Here is a 19,881-nt window from a genome sequence, read left to right as displayed (position 1 = left end):
TCATTCAATCTGAATAAGACTGAAATGCGTACCAAAAGGAGGGACAATTTTTGTGACTAAGCCAATGTGTCGTTAGCAGGAAAGTGCAAATGTCAGTAGAAAATGAATCAATCCTATGGGACAAAGGTGGTGGCAACTGGCAACTATGCTCGCTTTTCACTACCGATGACTCAGATTCGTAAGCAGAATTCTGGAATATTTTATCCAAGCGCAATTCTAAACCTTGCAGCTTTCTCCGAGCTGTCTCTTGGCTGACCAGAACCGAAATATCCGCTTTTAGAGCATAAAATTATTGAGGGGGCTGACACATAAATGGGGGGGGGGGTCGTCTCCTTCAGATATCTCCATAATTTCTAATTTTTTGCAACTCACTTTTATTTTCGCACTATCCCATCCACAGAAATAAATCCCTCTGCAAATGCACGAAAGGGGACGCGGGTCACATTTTCTGATATGTAACTACTAAGTCCATAGGAATGGACGATTTAAGGGGAGGAAGAGGCGTGATGGAGGCATGAGGAAGAGACATTAAAATATACACAGATTTTTTATTGTTTATTGGTCTATTATAATTAGTTTTTCTAAAATAGCTTTTCAACATAACCTCTATCAGGATTGATGCACATCTACGGTAAATGCTTCCATCCATTTAGGCCGTTGATCAAAAAAGCTGGAGATCCATTTAAGAGCCAAATCTGTGCTGAATTCGTTGTGTACTATTAAAATGGACGCCCTTCAACTGTTCTTTCAGTTTTGTGACTGAAAAACAGTCATATAGGGCTAGATTCGGGCTATAAGATGGACGCCAGAGCAACTTCCACCGAGATTCTTTTGTAACACACGAAGTATGTGCTGGGTAACACGCGAAGAATGTGCTCTTTAAGTCCTCAAAAATTTCACATAATAGGCTTCTGAGAGAGTTTGTCAACCTTCTAAAAAGTCGACAACGCACCTACTTTGGAATTCCAGGAAACACCTGTCACTATCTTGTTAAATTCCGTGTATTTTTGAATATCCCTTGCAATATAGTCCTTGCCCTCATGGCCCCCAAATGATAGGATGTAGCTTTTCATATTTTCCAAGTAGTTTTGCTATATATCCAAAGTTGTCCTCTCCCACACCCACAAAGAAAACAGAAAAAATACCATACTTTCACTAATAAAAATCATGTGTACTTGCCCAGCCTCCATCCAGCTTTAAAACTCTAAAAGGTTGTGTTATGTATGGAACATGTAAAATACGTCTCTATACCTCTGAACTTGCTTCTAATCCCTGTTCCTACCTGAATACCTCAAGTGTAGGCAAACTGCTCAAGGTGTAATCTTGGATCACATCAAAAATTATACTTTAGCCCCCAGTGACCAAGAGTAATGCATACTTTGTGGAAGTTTCTTAATGCAGTCCCTCCACCGAAAATTCCGGCCAGGTCTTGGGATCTCAGACACATTGAAATTGCACCTCGATGAAGAATAACTATATTCGTCTTTGCCATTTTTCAAAGGAATTTCTATTAAGGCGGTGATTAAGTGAACTGATGGAACTCGAAAATCCCATGTTAAATTGAAAATTTATATTTAAAAAGTACTCAAGTATTGATTGGCGGAAGATGCCGCTTTTAATATCAGGCCATAGCTTCTTGAAGATGCTACAAAATGTTTGAAAGGATTTTGTTCTATTTCCTCTAATTGCTTAGAAATCTTAGAAAATGTCTAGGTCTTTTTCACAAGTGTACTCTATGAAGGATATTGCTTTTGGAACAAAATCGGTACTATCATGAGCAGAAGACAATAACCTATAAGATGATTGGAACCATTTTTTGATGTATTTTCCTGTTTTCTAACAGTCCCCTAGAATATTTTCAGCTACCTGAAATTTTTACAAGTCGGTTGCCAGAAAGAATCTTTTCAGATCACCGATAATATCCCCCAGAGACCAAAATGACAAGCTGGTATAATCAGCTGCTTGTTAATAGAGGTTGAAATTTTCATAAATTATTTCAATGCAATGAAGTAACCTAGAAATGAGAAATAGCCAGGAGCCTTCAGTAAAGTTGTGCACACAAAGCCGAAATCATGGGGAAAATTAAATCAAAGCGAGGTATGCATCTTAAAAGTGTTACCACACATAGACAGCGCCTTTGTAAAAAGTATTTAGAGCTTGGTAGATGCAAATATCCAAAATACCTAATAATGCGGTACGCCGAAGAACTAGACAAGTCAAGAGATTTAGGTCAAGCGACAAACCTTGAGATGGAGCAGAACCCCCTAGCTTCTTCCCCGTTGCCCTACCGGATCGTGACTGGTGGTAGAAACTTGGATTGCGACGAATTGAAGGATTGCCGACGGATTTTTGATCCTGCATTTTTCATGCGCGATCTGGAGACTAAAGTTTGGAAGCACAGGTGAGCTTTATTTTATACTCTATTTATTAAGCCGAATTCTTATGCGTTTTCATTTAAAATGTTTTTAAAAATCAAAGAAAGATTTTTCTTCTGGGTCTTGATAAAGTTTTCAAAGATTCAAAATTTATTATCAAAACTTATTATTATTTTCAAAGATTCAAAATTTAGTAATTATTTTAGAAAACTGAACCAATTATGCCTTAGACGATGCAGCATGTCAAGTTTGGATACAAATGTTCTAGCCCAAAAAGGAAGAGAGGGAGACGTTTTTTTAGAGAAATGGTCAAATAATTATTTTATTAATTAGGTCAAATAAATCAGGACCAAGAGACTGTATTTGCAGGAAAGATAAGAAGTTTTTGTTTGATATACCATAATATGTACTTAATAAGCAGAAGGAAGTAGATATACTGACGATTTACAACAGTAAAAACATTACAGAATAATAATAGTGAAAAACAATACTTTTATTATAATGGTCGATTGTGACAAAATAACAAGAGCTAAGGGCTCATGTAGCACTTGTGACGAGGTCGGAAGAGCCAAGAGCTCATATGGCATGAGCTGTAGCAAAATTTTAAGAATCAACAGATCGCTTTAAAAGGAAAATCAGAGGCTTAATGCCGGTCAGGACTAAAAATAAGAGCTCTGAGTCACAAGGTCGTTCTAAATGTCAAAATCCATTAAGATCCGATCACCCACTCGTAAGATAAAAATACCTCAATTTTTCTATTTTTTCCAAATTAACAACCCGCAGCTCCCCCAAAGACAACGGATCCGTTCCAATTATGTCAATCATGTATCTATAACTTGTGCTTTTTCTTCCCATCAAGTTTCATCCCGATCTCTCCACTCTAAGCATTTTCCAAGATTTCTGGTTTCCCCGTCCAACTCCCTCCAATGTCACTGGATCTGATCGGGATTTGAAACCTGTGTTCTAAACAATAAGATCCATCTAAATATCAAATTTCATTAAGATCTGATCAGCCGTTCGCTTATCACCTCCGAACTCCTTCCGTTTTTATTTTTTCGTTTTTGAGTAATTTTTTTGAAGCTTGTGTCCTCCAATTTTCATTCGTTATGAATAACATCTAAAAATCTCGCAGTGGAGCGGCATCGAGGACTTCGTGTCATTGCTTATAGTTTTTGATTTGTGAATCCTTTTCGTTTTTGGGATTAACGACACTTGTGACAACAAAGGTCCTTGCGCCGGTGGCGTATTTCCACTATTCAGCAATTTGAAATGTCGAACAAAACGAAGAAATGTTTATCGAACGATGGATCGGTTTCGAAGCATGACGACCCAGGGCCTTTACGATTCCGGGACATTTGTTTAAATCCCCGCCCCCGAAAATAAGATCCTGGGAAAGGGTCTATATGTTGGCAAGTTCTTCAGTCTAAAACTTTTGGGAAAGTCTCATTCATTTTATTTTATTAAATATATATATTTTTTTTAGTTGCAAAGACATCAAGGACGTCCCAAATATGATGTTTGAAAAAGAATATCTACAAGGACTCCGAAGTAGATTTGTATTCAGATGTGAATCCTGCAAAGAGGAGGAGTCAGTATTTACCGAAGCTCCTCCATCACGAAAAAAAGATAAAAATGCACCGCAAGCAGATGACAGAGAGACCAAAAATTTAAATCGTGAGATGGTCCTGGGAGCAATAAATGCTGGACTTACGCATGCCCAGATTGAGGAGCTTTTTTGTACATTAGGACTACATATTCCAGCGTCTGCAGTGTTTTCAAAGTACGAGCGTGAAATCTGCGAGAAAACAGAAAAACTCCTTGCCGAATATTTATTACAAAATGGAAAAGCAGAAAGAGAGGCAGCTTTGAGAGCTGGAGAAGGGTTCGACCACGAGGGTCTTGTGCAGACAACTGTAATTGTTGATGGAAGTTGGTGCACGCGAAGCTACGGGACTCGTTACAGAGCTTTATCTGGATGTGGTGTGGTGATTGGATACTACTCTAAGAAGCTGCTCCATATTGGCGTTCGAAACAAGTTTTGTGCTATGTGCTTTCGTTACAGAAATTCGGAAAAACCCCATCACAAGTGTTTTTTTTACTGGGATGGACCATCAACAGGAATGGAAGCGGACATAATAGTAGAGGCATTTCGCTTAGCTCCAACAATGCACAAATTAAAATATAAGAGGTTCATTGCTGATGGAGACTCCAACTTGTATAATGAGTTGATCGCTAAGGTTCCATACGGACGGATGATTGAGAAAGTGGAATGCGTAAATCATGCCTGCAAATGCCTTACATCGCGATTGTATAACAAAAGGAAGACTGGTGGCCAAGAATGCTCAAAAAGGCTAACTCCAATAATGATAAAAAGCTAAGTGGGTACGCCCGGGCAACGATCATCCGAATTAGCCAAGAAGGAAAAGGCGCAAAAGAATTAATAGAGGCTCTTAATGCCAATCCTCACCATTTCTTCAGTGGTGATCACACAAAATGCCCTGGGCTCTGTAAAGACTCAGGTAGCAAAGTGCCTCTTACGGATTGTCCCTCTATGATATTCCTCTGCCATGTCCTACAAGCATTTGAAACTCTAACAAGAAGAGCGCGACTACTGATTGGGAATAATACAAGCAACTTAGCTGAGTACTTTATGAGTATAGTTGCAAAATCAATAGGAGGGAAGCAATTCCTCGTGACTCAAAATGGTCGATATAATTCTCGAGTAGCAGCTGCTGGTGTTAAATATAGTAAAGGAGAGCTAGGAAGGCTTCATATATATAGAAAAATCACAGGAAGGATACCACCTCGAGCGATGACAAAACTTTCAATGAGAAAATCTAGGCTAAGAGCTCTAAAGAAGAGGGCTCGAAAGTCAATGACTTGTCGCAATGAAATACTGAAGCAGAAGAAAGTAAATGAACCTGATGGGAAGTATGGGCCAAACGCAACAACTCCTGATCTTGCAGCTGTTGACTTCAAAATAATGAAGAGTGCCTTTTTACAACGGCTAGAGTGCAGCACTGAACAAATTCAAGAAATAGAAGCTGCGACTCGCCTACAAGGAGAAGACGACGGAAGCTGGTCAGCAGTACGCAGGGACAGAATAACGGCTTCATGGGCCGGAACTATAGCCAAGCGAAGGACGAAGATTGTAACCCCCTTGGTGCAAAAACTTCTTTATGCGCCATCAAAAGTGACTAAAGCAATGATTTACGGGCATACATTTGAACCAGTAGCTGCAAAAAAGTTTGAAGAATCGACCAGATTTAAAGTGGAGCGATGCGGTTTTTTTGTGCACTATGAGCATGGCTTCATTGGTGCCAGTCCAGATTACTTAGTAATTATGCCGTGCGGAAAAAGAGCACTTTTGGAAATAAAGTGTCCAGAAACTGCGAAAAACATGGAGATAGGCGAGTGGATAAAGAACCGAAAAGAGGCTAAGGTGGACTGTTTCATGGAAGTTGGAAAGAATGGACTGGTCAACCTCAAACGAGGCCACGACTACTTTTACCAAGTACAATGTCAGCTTGAATGTGCTCAGCTAGATACTAGCTTTTTCATGATTTTTACCCAGAAAGACTTCTACATTGAAAAGATAGACCGCGATCCAGACTTTTGGACCAAAAAGATTTTTCCCAAGCTAAAAGGATTCTTCATGGATGCTTTGATCCCAGAGCTTGTCGATCCCAGAGTTCCACGGGGGCTTCCAATACGAGAGCCGTACTTATAAGATTAATGGTCTAGTACCGGTAACAAGAAAATTCATTTTCCTGACATTCTATCCTTCTTTGTATTTATATACTTAATTTTATTATAATTTGAAATAAAATACCTTTGTTTATATTGCTTGTCCTCCAACTTTATCAAACAGTTCGTGGTAACGAACTGTAGTAAAGAGCGACCCGGCTTAATAGTAACCAAAACTCTAAAAAATGGAATTTTGATACCAATAGCTACATCAAAAGAATTGCATTTTCATGCTGATTTCAAATATATAAGCTTCATCAAGTTTCGTCTTACCCATCAAAAGTTACGAGCCTGAGAAAACTTGCTTTATTTTAGAAAATAGGGGGAAACAACCCCTAAAAGTCATAGAATCCTACTGTAGAAGTTCCAAGCTCCTATCTACAAAAATGTGGAATTTTGTATTTTTTGTCAGAAGGCAGATCACAGATGCGTGTTTGTTTATTTTTTTTTTTCAGGGGTGATCGTATCGACTTAGTGGTCCTAAAATGTTGCAAAAGGGCTCATTCTAACGGAAATGAAAAGTTCTAGTGCCCTTTTTCAGTGACCAAAAAAATCGGAGGGCACCTAGGCCCCCGTCCCACGCTAATTATTTTCCCAAAGTCACCGGATCAAAGTTCTGAGATAGCCATTCTATTCAGCGTAGTCGAAGATCCTTATAACTATGTCTTTTGGGACGATTTACTCCCCCACAGTCTCCGTGGGAGGGGCTACAAGTTACAAATACTGACCAGTGATTACATATAGTAATGATTATTGGGAAGTGTACAGGCGTTGTCAGGGGCATTTTCATTTGGTTGGGGGCAGGGGTTGAGAAGAGAGGGGTATGCTGGGGGAACTATTCCTGGAGGAATTTGTCATGGGGAAGAAAATTTCCATGAAGGGAGCGCAAGATTTTCTAGTATTATTTAAAAAAACAATGAAAAAATAAATATGACAAAGTTTTTTCAACTGAAAGTAAGGAGCAGCATTAAAACTTAAAAGGAACAGAAATTATTACGCATATGAGGGGCTCACCTCCTCCTAATACCTCGCTCTTTACGCTAAAGTGTTTTTATAAATTTCAATTATTTATTCTACGGCTTTTGTGATTCAGGGGTCATTCTTATGAAATCGGGACAAAATTTAAGCTTTAGCGTGGAGAGCAAGGTATTGACGAGGGGGTGAACCCCCTCATATATGTAATAAAAATATGAGAATACAGAAGTTCCTTACTTAAGCTAATTTGTAAGTTACGTATATATTTAACTAATAAAATTTATTTTTACTAATAAAAAAATTCTTAAAAAATAAAAAGTTCTAGTTGCCTTTATAGGTAACCAAATAATCGGAGGGCAACTAGACCTCCTTCCCCGCTCCTTTTTTTCTCAAAATCATTCGATCAAAACTATGAGAAAGCCATTTAGTCAAGCTTTGTATCTCACCAAAGGAAGCTGTCAATCAAAACCTTTCACAAGACTTGATAATTGGTGCTATTTGAAGTTTTGACAATCGGCGGTCTCTAGAGAATTAAAAGACGAAAGGCTAAGCTAACTTCAATTTTGAAGCTCGATGTTTTCAAGTTCACTTAATCACGGCCTTAAACAATTTCCCTAATCCCTTATCGTTTAAATCTTAGTGTTTAGTACCTGCCCATCATCATGAAATTATTGATTGATTAAAATATTCAGGCCGACTATCATATGACAATCAATCTACAATTTTGATATGAATTGGTATCAATTGACACGTTAACTCTTCAAAGAAGTCTGGCCGATCATTCAGAATGACATTTATATAAAACCAACAAGGAAATCTAGGGTAATCGCAAATATGTTTACAAATATCGACAGATGTAGAACTAATACTGATTGATAGAATGGAATTAAAGGATTGAATAATACGAGTTGAACTGCTATAAAGGTTATATAAACAGAGAAGTGACATAATTCCAAGGCAAAAAAACCCTTTTAATATTATTTTCTGAAAGAGCAATATCTATATTAAAAATAAAACGGTCAGAGCTTATTCCCTGGTGACCTAAGCCTAACGTGAGAAAATCAGCCACTTCTTTTCCAAGTCATGGTCAACGCAGAAACGTCGACTTACTAGTCATGTGTATTCAATGCTTCAGTTTTTTCCCCTGGCTTTATCATATAGAAAGATACTCGTAGAAACTAATGGAGGGGGGACCATTCGATTGCAAGTTAAGAATTTCTAATGCCCTTAGTTTAAAAGTAATCAGAGGGCAATCTGCCACTCCTTCAGCACCTCTATGCGTCCTCACAGCCACACATATTATTTGATCAGAATTTCAATGGCCGTTTTGACCAGAACGGTTGGAAGGCCAAACAAGTATGCCACCATGGGCGATATGATATAGAACCCAAAGTTTAATACATAAAATCAAAAACACATCAAGTATATGTTTCCCATAGATTGAAAAAGTCAAATCTTGACTAAATCCTCATGCAAGAATTTTTAATCTAGATATTTGGAGGATCCGAGTAGTAGTTTTGGCCCCTGAATCCTCCAAAATTTCCCCGATTTTCTTTGCAAAAATAAACGAGTTCGCTCACTAAATATTCGAGCTTGCTGACGTACTGTAGGAGGCTGATATCAAACATAGACGTCCAAAATAAAAATGTGCAGTAAACCCCTATATCTCAGGGGGCCTATGCTCCCCCTGACACCTCCCGCATGCACATGTAGATGAGTTACGTATATGACCCATAATCATTTGAAGATTATTCGCGAATGGTCCTTATTGATTAAATAATTTCATCAAATCACAAAATGAATGTCCCAATTTAAAACAAGCTGATTAGATATCTAACGAAAGGTGCTTGATTTCTACCGAAACTTATTTGTAGGGCATTTATGAGGTCTTAAGGAATTATTATCAAAATTTGCCTTTCCAAGCCTTTGATCTATCTAAAATAATTTCTTTTGTTGTATAGACTTGTATTTTGAAATTTGGTAAGTTTTCATTTCTACACAGTTAATCATCAAATTCCTTTCTCTTTCTTTTTTCCCCAGTTACTGCTAAAGTTACCTGAACAATATCTCCAAGGTCCTTAACATAGATTCTTTCAGTTTCGACAATTTCTGATACAACTCTATTCATACGATTCAATTCATGATTTGATCCTTCCAGGGATAAGCCACTATCACCCGAATCACCTGAAAAGAAGACATTTAGAAGATATTTTAAAGCAAAAGTACTCTTTTTTAATAGTTGCCCATACTTTTGTAGAAAATCACACAAATATTACCAAAAAAAAAGAAAAGAACCGGTATTCCAATTATTCATGGGTATCTCGGGAACACTACTTCATATATGTTGACACCTTACATATAACGAATTAATTAAAGCAGGCCCCTAACAGCGGGAGATACGAGAGGTGGCTTCCCCCCCAATTGGGTCTATTGTTTTACATACATTGATAAGAGCTTGTCAACCGTCAAGGGGGCTGTCCCCCTCTTGTCTTGAGTTCAGTTTTCTCGCGTATGTATGAATCCATCAAGAAAAAAGAAAGACAGAAAAGAATTTCCTTAAAATTTCAATGAGTCACAAGTTGGTCAAAGGGCCGTAGAACAGCATCCTGTCAGGTATCTTAGTAAGTCCTTTCGAGTAAATAAGTTGGAATTGCCAAGAAAAACTGCCACTATGACGATTTACACTATTGGATATGCCAGTTCCGTCACTATCAGATATGTCAGCTTCAATTATAACCCACTTCTCATAAAATAGCGCAGAAATCTATGTTAATTTTTATGAATCAGATTGTTTAAACCTATCATAAATATAACGCTTTTGTTTCCTATTATGTTTCTTTTTCCAAAAACGTCCTAACCTCTATGAACAATTTTTTTATCCCCCATCAGGGGTCTATTGTTTGCAACTATACGTTATAAAATATATTTATATACCCTCCATTGGATTTTAAAGAAAATATTTCCTCTTTCTCTTACAGGCAAAATTTCTCTTACAAGTTTGAGCATTGAGAACAACTATCTGAAGTTAAAAGCCCCCCAGAAAATTTCTATTAGCGACCTTGCTTGTCAATAATTTAGTTTTATTACTCCTTTCGCGTCTTGGCTAATATTAGTTTTAGAAAAAGAAACAATGGTTAACTCAAGTAGACAGGTAAAATTAATGGGAACGATTCTGGTAATGATACAAACATGACTCGGTATACAATTTACCAACCGTTAAAGAATAGCCCTTTTTTCTTTCTTAATGTGTGGTACTTGATACAAGAAAAGAGTAATAGTAATGAGAATTTTCAAAATTACTTCTGAATGACTCAGTTGATTCTTTTTCTTTCTTTAGCTGAACAGAAAAAATGAAAACGTGCTCTATTTTGTTCCATTATTCTTTAAGAAAAATTGTTTTTTTATTAAGATTTATAAATGGTAACTTACTCCAAAACATCTTAAAATCGGTTTATCGAAGTCCTTGTATTAAGCACTCAGGGATAAAAGTATTTTTAACACAGACTAATTTGAAAAGCTCAAGGAGATAGAAAAAAAAATTATAATTAAATTTAGTTGAAGACAAAATATACAAACATGCTCTATTTTGTGTCGTTATTTTTAAAGAATGTTGTCTCTAAAAAGATTTATAAATGTTAGTTTTAGTCCGACATAAATTAAAAGATAGTTTATCAACGTTTTGGTGTTTCGCACTCAAAGCTGTTTTTAACATTGATATGGAACTTCAAGGGGATAAAAGAAAAAGAAATCAAATTACCGAAGAACTTTAGGTGAAATGGTTCGAATTGTCATAACGAGACTTCAAGAGAAAAATCATTTTTCAAGTTAATTTATTGCCTGACATTTTGCAAAGCTCCAGTTACAGACTTTTTTAAGGGGGGGGGGATTGTTTTCCTAGGATAGCAAATATTGAAAAAAATGCCTCATTTCCAAGAATTTTTGCCGATTCTATCATATATTCCATGAATCTCTGAGCCTGGGGCAAAATGCAACTGAATAACTGGCTCAGGCATGTCCGCATGAATTTTTAGCGAGAGGACCCAATAGCAATAAACAAATCGAGGCCTAAGAATGAAAAAAAAGAAATCTTTACTTTATCATTTATAAATAAGAAATGCTCACAAATTGTAGAAAGTATAGCATTCTGGGGGGCCCAGGCTCGGAGACCCCCCAACCCTCTGAGGTAGTCCCTTTCCCGAATGAGACCTTCTTTACATTGAGGTGACCAAAGGGTCACTCACTTTCCGTCGACTGGTGTACATCTTTGAGCGCCACGTGTACTGCACACTTCCACCGTGCTTGACACAGTTCCGCCAGCCTTGTCACAATTCTGCCATGCTTGGCAGAGTTCCGTCATCCTTGGCCAAGTTTCACCACGCGTGTATGAGTTCCAAGCAACGCTTAATAAAAAAAAATGCAAAAAAAATCCATGAAAAAATTATGAAATCTGCTCTTAGCTCGCCAGTGTTTTTAAACCTTAAACTGACATATTTATTTTTTCTTTTTTTTTTCGAGTGCATAGACCATTAAGGTTCCCAGATGAAGCCAATTATACCCTCACTGGCTATAAAGAAAAACCTTTAACTTGTAAATCCAATAAACAAGTCCAGCTTAGTTATTCTTTTGGCTTTTCGATTTTAGACAAAAACCCCGACTACTTTCGGGTGTCACTCACATTCCTCCTAATTTTTCAAGATCATCGCCAGATCTGTGGAAAAGCCTATGTCGCGCTCCAACTCTTTTTATCTTTCATCACATAGGGGCTGTTTACTTCAATAAAAAGTTAGTTATTTTTATTTTAAGTTTTAGCTTGATTTACGACCTTCCACTTAGCCAGCCATCCAGTCTACTCCTAAGATCATACAAAATGGTAAGATTACTAATGTCCTTAGCCACATTGGCATGAAAAATTTACTGACATCTATATCCATGGCAGCATGGCTAAATAGTCACGTTTCTTCAGCTAAATCGTCGCACTGTGGAATTTATATCCAGACACTTTTTTTACCTGATACATAACCAATACATTTTTTACCGCTCAGGCTTCAATCGTGACCCCCCTCCCTCTACTACAAGAAATAATCTTGTTAGTTTAAACAGCGTATGATCCAGGCTCGAACACAGGAATTCATTTCGGGAGGTGGCGAGAATTAAAAAATAAAACATGAGATGCGAAAACAGTACGAAAAACAGATGACAAAAGTATTTCTAGGAAAATTGTACAAATCTCGGGATTCCAGGGGAGACGCAGACAGCCCTCCCCCCATATACATGCTTAATGTGACCTTTAGTAGAGATGAAAGCAATGTCCTTAGTGTATATTCATTCATAATAAAGAACCAAAAACAATAACTGGTAATGAACAAGAAGAAATGTCCATCATTCCTCAGTTAAAAACATCAAAGTTCAGGATATCCCAGTAAAAAAAAAATAAAAAAAATAAAAACAAGGACATTCACCCGATTTTTTGCAGCCTAAATTGAAAACAATCTTAAAAAGTGGATTTTCTAAGCATTAGAAATCCCCTGGTTCTTGAATAGCTAGGTCGAGGCCCTAGGAAAACGGTATTATTCAGATTTGGCGTCAAGAAAAAGCCAAACATCAGCAAGACCTTGAGTGACCGATTAGGGCTGAATATTTTCAAACGGAATGGGTTCAATGCAAATAAATTACTTTTCCATAGCAAGTCTATTGTTAACTAAGAAAAGAAACGACAAGAAACAGAACAGAAAACAAAACAGAACAAAACAGAAAAGATTTTGAAAAAAAAAATATGTTCTTAAACTAGTACCTGATTCGGCAGAGTGTCTCAACTGTGTGTTATGTTCATTCCGGATACTCCGAACTTGGCTTGTCCTACCTGGCCAGGTTGGCCAATCACACTCGGAGCTAGTTGACGTTGTTAAGGAGGAACTAGGGGGCTCAGGCTGTTCTACAATATTTGGAACCTAAAATAAATTTGATAAATTAGCCTAGCTATGACATAAATTCACAGGGTCCGATGAAGAATTAATGTTTGGGGAGCACCGATAAAATCCGGCTCTCCATCGGTATTTTTTTCCCCTGTAATTAGTAAAATTCTCGAAGTTCGGGGAGGGGGACAAAACGCCCAACGTAAAACGCAAAATTCTAAGTGCCCTGTCCCCCCCTCCAAAAAATACTGAAAGTTTCAACTTAATCCCCCAGCAGTGTAACATATAAGGGTAGAACTTCAAGACTATGTATAAAGCTCGTCAACTTTTCATGAAACACTCCCTTATTTTCAGGTTTCTTATGTGAGAAAGAAACATATACTCTCTTGCGAACATCCGAAGATCTAACCTTTTAACCCTGATTGTAAGAGTACTCCAGAGAATTAATTTCTTCTGCTTTCCGTTGTATTAACACTACGTAACATTTCAGATTGCTGATGTTTAAGTATATATTTAAGTTAGAAATCTGTAAGATTGGCTTCTGAAATTTCGCTTTATTCATTGCTCAAATCTTACTTGTCATTTCGAGGTAATAATTGATGTCATAGGCCGCTCAAAAATTAACTTTTAAAATTTGAACTTCCAAAATTTCAAACAAGCAACATGAACTGAACTTATTTTGCTTGTGGACAGCTAACATTTAAAACGAGGAAATAAAAAAATGATAAACTCTCCCTCCCCCGGTAGGGTGCGGTTTTGTTTTTTCCTTTTTCCTTGATAAGTAGTGATGTTTTCTATTGATGTTTTTCCCACGTTTTACAAGCTTTTATTATCACACACATAAGTTTAATTAAAGCTCAGGAAAAACACAGGCAAGTGCCAATTGTCCTTATCGGTCAAATCGCCAATATTTGATTATCTAGTTTGCATTAACTTAACAAGATAAGACAACTGTATCAACAAATAATTGTATATAAAAGTGAAAATTGCATTTACAAAATCCAAGAATTAAACCAAAACAAACACTTCTTAACTTAAACACCAAGTAAAGCTGCAAGATTATAAAATTAGACACGCCCAGAAAAATCTCAATAAACTCATAATTTTGGTAAGAAAGATATTTCTAGCGCCCTTCAACTAACGGCCAGCGTCCAAATAAACTTTGAAGTTGTATATCATTTCTCTGAGACGTATGACTTCTATCTAACAATTCGTGGTAACGAACTGTAAGTAAGGAGCGACCCGGCTCAATAGTAACCGAAGCTAAAAAAAATGGGATAATGATAATAATAGATATATCAGAAGAATCGGACTTTTATGCTTGTTTTAAATATACAAGTCTCATCAAGTTTAATACTACCCATCTACAGTTACGAGCCAGAAAAAATCCGTCTTGTTTTTGAAAAAAGGGGGAAACACCCCCTAAAAGTCATGGAATTTTGATGAAAACCATACCATCAGATTCGGCATATTAAAGAATCCAATTGTAGAGGTTTCAAGCTTCTGTCAGCACAAATGTGGAATTTTTATTTTTAGCCAGAAGAAAGATCACTGATGCGTGTTTATTTTATTTTTTTTCCAGGGATGATCGTATCAACCCAATGGTCCTAGAATTTCGCGAGAGGGCTCATTCGAACGGAAATTAAAAGTTCTGGTGCTCTTTATAAGAGGCGACAAAATTGGAGGGCAACTAGACCCCCTCCGACGCTCGTTTTTTTCCGAAAGTCACCGGATCAAAATTTTGAGATAATCATTTTGTTCCGTATAGTCGAAATATCTAATAACTATGTCTTTGAGGACGACTTCATCCCCCACAGTCCCTAGGCGAAGTGCTGAGTCACCGGATCAAAATTTTGAGATAATCATTTTGTTCAGCATAGTCGAAATATCTAATAACTATGTCTTTGAGAACAACTCCCCCCAGTCCCCAGGGGAAGTGCTGCCAGTTATGGACTTTGCCCAATGTTTACATATAGTATTTGTTATTGGTAAGCATACAGACGTTTTCAGGGGGGATTTTGTCCTTTGGGGCTGGCGGGGGGAATGGGTTATGTGGAAGGATTGTACCATGGATGAATTTTTCATGGGGGAAGATAATTTCTATGAAAGGGTCACTGGATATCCCAGCATTATTTAAAGAAACAATCAGAAATTCAGTTGAAAGAACAAGTTTTTCCAACAGAAAGTAAGGAGTAATATTAAAACTTAAAACGAACAGAAATTATTAAGTATATTAGCGGGTTTGTCCCCTCGTCAACACCACGCTGTTTACGCCAAAATATTTCTGATAAATTCAAAAGAACTATTTATTCTAATTAAACGGCCTTCGTGATTCAGGGGTCATTCTTAAAGAATTGGAGCCAAATCCAAACTTTAGCGTAAGGAGCGAGGTATTCACAAGGGGGCGAGCCCACATATATTACATATATAAGGAAATATCCCCCTCGTCAATAACTCACTTTTTACGCTACAGTTCGATTTTTGTAAAATAATGGCCGATATAAGCAATAATTTGTTTGCGTTATTTTAAAAATCATAACTATGATTTTTATGTTATAATAAACCAAAGATATTGTATGTGTTCGGCTTGTGTTTGTTATTAAATTTAAAAAAAAGAAGTTTTTTCCAGCTGAAAGTAAGGACTAAATTAAAACTTAAAACGAACATAAGTTATTACGTATATCTTTTAAAGATCTTTTCTTTCATTCATTTCAGTCACTAGAGATTTACTCAACTTTTTTCTAGGATGTTCTGGTAGACTGCTAGTGCCACCTGTTTAGAAATGGCAAAAACTGGCATTTAAGAGCCATATGGCACCTGCATATAGCGGAATTTATAAAAATCAAGTAGATATGAGAAATAGCTTTTGAATAAGACATTAAGCATCTCTCTATGATATTCTGGTAAGCCGCTAGACCTACTGAAAAAAAGAAAAAGAAAAAAGAAAACAAAAAAGGGGAGACAGATCAGTGCTACCGATACAAAAGTGATTTTCCTTATTGTTCAAGGAGTGGGACTGTAATTTCCCTTGGTTGCCATTTTTGAGGGGTTTCCGACTTTTTTTCAAAATCACCATAAATTTCTTTTTACAATAAACTTTTACTTGTAAGAAGAACCGAAATAGTAGTTACCATTCCTGATTCAGTGTCAAATGGAATTTTTTTTTTAACAGGGCTGTTTTTTTTTTTTCAAAATGCGTTTTTTAACTTTTGGTTACTATAGGCTGTGGTTTGCTACCAATACGTGCGATACCGATACGCCCGATACCCCGTACGTTCCTTCTCCAGGGATAATGGAGTGTGATATCATCATCAAAACCATATTTATTGGACCTTTGAGCTATGTTAAACAAAATGGCTATCTCGAAATTTTTATAAGACAGCATTGGGGGGAGGGGGCCGTGAGGGAGGGGAGGCTATCTTCCCTCCAATCTTTTCGGTCACTTAAAAAGAGCACAAGAAAATTTAAAAAAAGAAGGCTTAAAGAAGCCTCTAGAACTGGGGTACTAAAGCACACTAGATTTGGCAAAAGTTCAATTTTTTTTTTAAATCGGACCCCGCTTACAATTTGATGTATGTATTTATTGCCCCTCATCTGAAAAACACGTTCAGCTATTGTAAAATGAACAAAGGTGAATTACCAGATGTAGCAAAGGTCTATATTCTCCAGAAGAACCTTTAACTCCTAGAATGAACTAAGTGACTTAACTGTTTGCCCACGTTCTCTCCAATTGGTCAAAACCAAACCTGACAATTAGTGGGGACCCGGCGATTAAAAGTTTGATTGGAGATGGGGAAGATTGATGCGTTTCAGTATCATCTCAAGAGCACTGCGGGTCTGATAGACCTTCAAGCTCTTAGATGGATTAAGCTGATAGAAGTTATGGAGGAAACTATGAAAACGGACACATATTTATAAAGGCTGATTTTGCCGTAAAAACCACTTCTCATGTGTAGGCTAACAAATTTAGGAAATAACCTCAATCAGTAGAGGACGGATCCTTGACGTGATAGACCTGATTGAGTTTTGGGGCAGATAATAATTTCCACATTAAAAAAAAAAATTAACAGCTTTCCATTTACTCACAATTTTACAATGATATCTATACACTGCCATCTATTTTTTTTCTGTTACTTAATTTTATGTTTATATTTGTACTCTGAATGTTTAGATTTCAGTATTGATTAAACAAAATTTCAAGACCTCAGCTACAAGAAGCGAAGTAGAGTATAGAAGAGATGCAAAATATTGTTTTAACCTAAAACATTTAAATAAATCTTCAATTTGCCTCTCTTAGCTTGGATCGCTTTGTTAAACTAAAAATAAACATAAGTAGTAACATCTCTGAGTTTTACTAAAAATATTGCAACTAAGGTGTATTTGTCTTCTTTAACAAATTGGGAATAAAAAATTAAGCAACAGCAGTTTTGTTAAAAAGTGGTATGCAAAGTAGAAATTGAAATAAAAAGTTACCAGTGTCTAAATATTCATTTACAGCTATTAGCGAATTCCACTCCTTCCTAAATCGAGGTTTTTAAAGCTATTGATAAGCATATTCTTGTCCGAAAAATGTTGTTGCAGTAAAAATTGACCCTTTTGAAACGCTGGGCAGTATAAACAACCAATATAAGATTGAAAACTCTGATATTTTTTAAGTGTAGAGTGAGGCTCTTGGACCCATCACCCTCCAATCCACCCTGCCTTTGAATATATACAAACAGGTTTCTTGTATCTTCTTTGAAACGAGTTCATTCGGCAATTATTGGGGCATTGTTCTAAATGATAGAATGTTAATTATAATAAAACGAGAAAATGTAGACAATGAAGAAAAAAAGGTAATTCGCAGCAAGGAAAAAAGAGAAAAACACTGGAGGACGACCAAGGCTGTAACCAGGTTAGGGGGTTTGATCTTCCCCTGAAATGTTTGTTCGACTCGTAGAAACGTAATGAAAATGCATAAAAATAAAGTTTTTATGCATTTTCAGAAATTTTTCTGTAAACTCTCCCTCTTCCCGAAAAAATCCTGCATACGAAAATGCAGCCTCGAGGCCGGCTCATTGATAAAGCCCGATTTATATCTTTTTTTTTTACTCTAAAATTTCTCGTATTGTACTGTGAGGTCTCTGTGTGGTTTCAGGACCTTTTTTATGTTAACTATTAAATACCATTAAGATCACGGAATGACTGTCCTAAATAAAAACACACTAAGTTCGCATCGCACAACTAGTGCTTCATTTCCACCAAGGTTGTCATTTTCTGGCTTTGTTTACAAAATTGTAATGCAAAATTCACACTTCCACACACATTATTACATACAACAAGAACTGATAATTAAGGATTTTTAACAATGCTGATTAGAAAGCTGAGGCTAACAATGCGACACGAGTCCAAAATCAAAACACGATATGTAGATACGAGGCTGGGGCAAACATTGCAAAATTACACCCATTTAACTTCTAGTTCTTTCCAGTTCGCTCTTTAATTTGTACGGGAAATTTTACTTTAATAATTTTAAACTAACCAATGGCATGGATCCATGCATAAACTATAGTTTCCAGAATAAAAAAACAGCCCATATGTCAAGTAGGTGACCGGGTAGAAACGAGAGATACCGTACTATACAATAAAGCACACATTACATAAAAGTGCATTGTTCTATAATGAGTCGGCGAGACGTCGCGACCAGACTGACATTCTTCCTCCAACTAAAAATTATAAGTACCAAGGACAATAAGAACTGATTCTTTGAATATGTTAAGTGGAAATTTACATAACCATATATATATATATATATATATATATATATATATATATATATATATATATATATATATATATATATATATATATATATATATATATATATATATATATATATATATATATATATATATATATACTAGCTGTTGGGGGGGGGGCGCTTCACCCAACCCCCCCCCAAGCCCCCCCCCCCGCGCGCGTAAGTCGTTACGCGCCATATTAGTTACGCGCCATTGTAGTTGTGTCCCTATGTCCCACCAGTTCATATAGATACATATATGTGTATATATATATCATGAAAAGAGAAATCACCAATGCAACAGCACAAAAAAAAGAAAAAAAAGAAAAAAAAAGAAAAAAAAAGAAAAAAAAAAAAAAAAAGAGAGAGAGACAGAAGGAGAAAAGGAAGACTGTTTTCCTAAATTAGTGATTAATATAGACCAGCACTTGAATGAGGTCTTAACCCTACTCATCCATACAATCACATAGGTCAAACAGCATAGCCACACACAATCAACCATAAAGAATAATCCATGGACAGGCAGTCATGTCGTCAATAAGTATAAGTCGTCATTTACCAAACAATAGAAAAAATAATATAGAAAAATAATTCAGAGGCAACACCCAACATAAGGGCTCATCAGGAGAATACACTGGCCTATATAGGGTTTCGCCACTCTAAATTCTCTACCCAGCACAGTGTTGTGGCTACCACAGAATATCCATGGCATCCCCACGTCAGGTATCACCCCCAAAATACATGCCTATGAAAGAAAAAAAAACAAAAAAAACAGCAAATGTAAAACAACCAAGTAAAACCAAAACAAGCTTATCCTGTTAATATATCCCTCCCTTTAGCAACAATAGGTAAACTAAATATTATAAATTTTTACCAAATCACAAATATTAACACATTGCAAAAAACCTGAATGAACTAAACAATTATGGAATTCATCTTTACCATGTGGCTAATTTTTAAGAAAATCCGCTCAATTAGAAACACAATTCAAAATAAATGGCGCTGCGACAACATTTCTCGAACCTCCGAAATTAGTTGAAAATTTCTTTAAGTATTTCTAGATAATTCTTTTGATATTTATTTGAAAGTTCGT

General features: G+C 36.5%; 2 protein-coding genes across 2 annotated transcripts in view; one reads left to right on the top strand and one right to left on the bottom strand.

The window, feature by feature from the left end:
• The window catches only part of LOC136027117 (uncharacterized), a 206,140-nt gene that overhangs the window by 69,924 nt on the left and 116,335 nt on the right, over positions 1 to 19,881 (bottom strand). Inside the window, exons 4-5 of the mRNA XM_065704071.1 lie at positions 12,889 to 13,045; positions 9,154 to 9,281 (exon numbers count right to left, since the gene is read on the bottom strand). Of these exons, the coding sequence (XP_065560143.1) occupies positions 9,154 to 9,281; positions 12,889 to 13,045 (285 nt within the window). The remainder of the gene's footprint in view (positions 1 to 9,153; positions 9,282 to 12,888; positions 13,046 to 19,881) is intronic.
• LOC136026792 (uncharacterized) lies at positions 1,529 to 4,753 on the top strand. The gene is made up of 2 exons (XM_065703493.1): positions 1,529 to 2,401; positions 3,859 to 4,753. Exons 1-2 carry the CDS (start codon positions 2,073 to 2,075, stop codon positions 4,751 to 4,753), a joined length of 1,224 nt encoding a protein of 407 aa, XP_065559565.1. The 5' UTR covers positions 1,529 to 2,072.

Source organism: Artemia franciscana, chromosome 5 (genome assembly GCF_032884065.1).
Source record: "Artemia franciscana chromosome 5, ASM3288406v1, whole genome shotgun sequence".
NCBI classification, from domain to species: domain Eukaryota; kingdom Metazoa; phylum Arthropoda; class Branchiopoda; order Anostraca; family Artemiidae; genus Artemia; species Artemia franciscana.
This window is presented reverse-complemented; position numbering and strand designations above follow the sequence as displayed.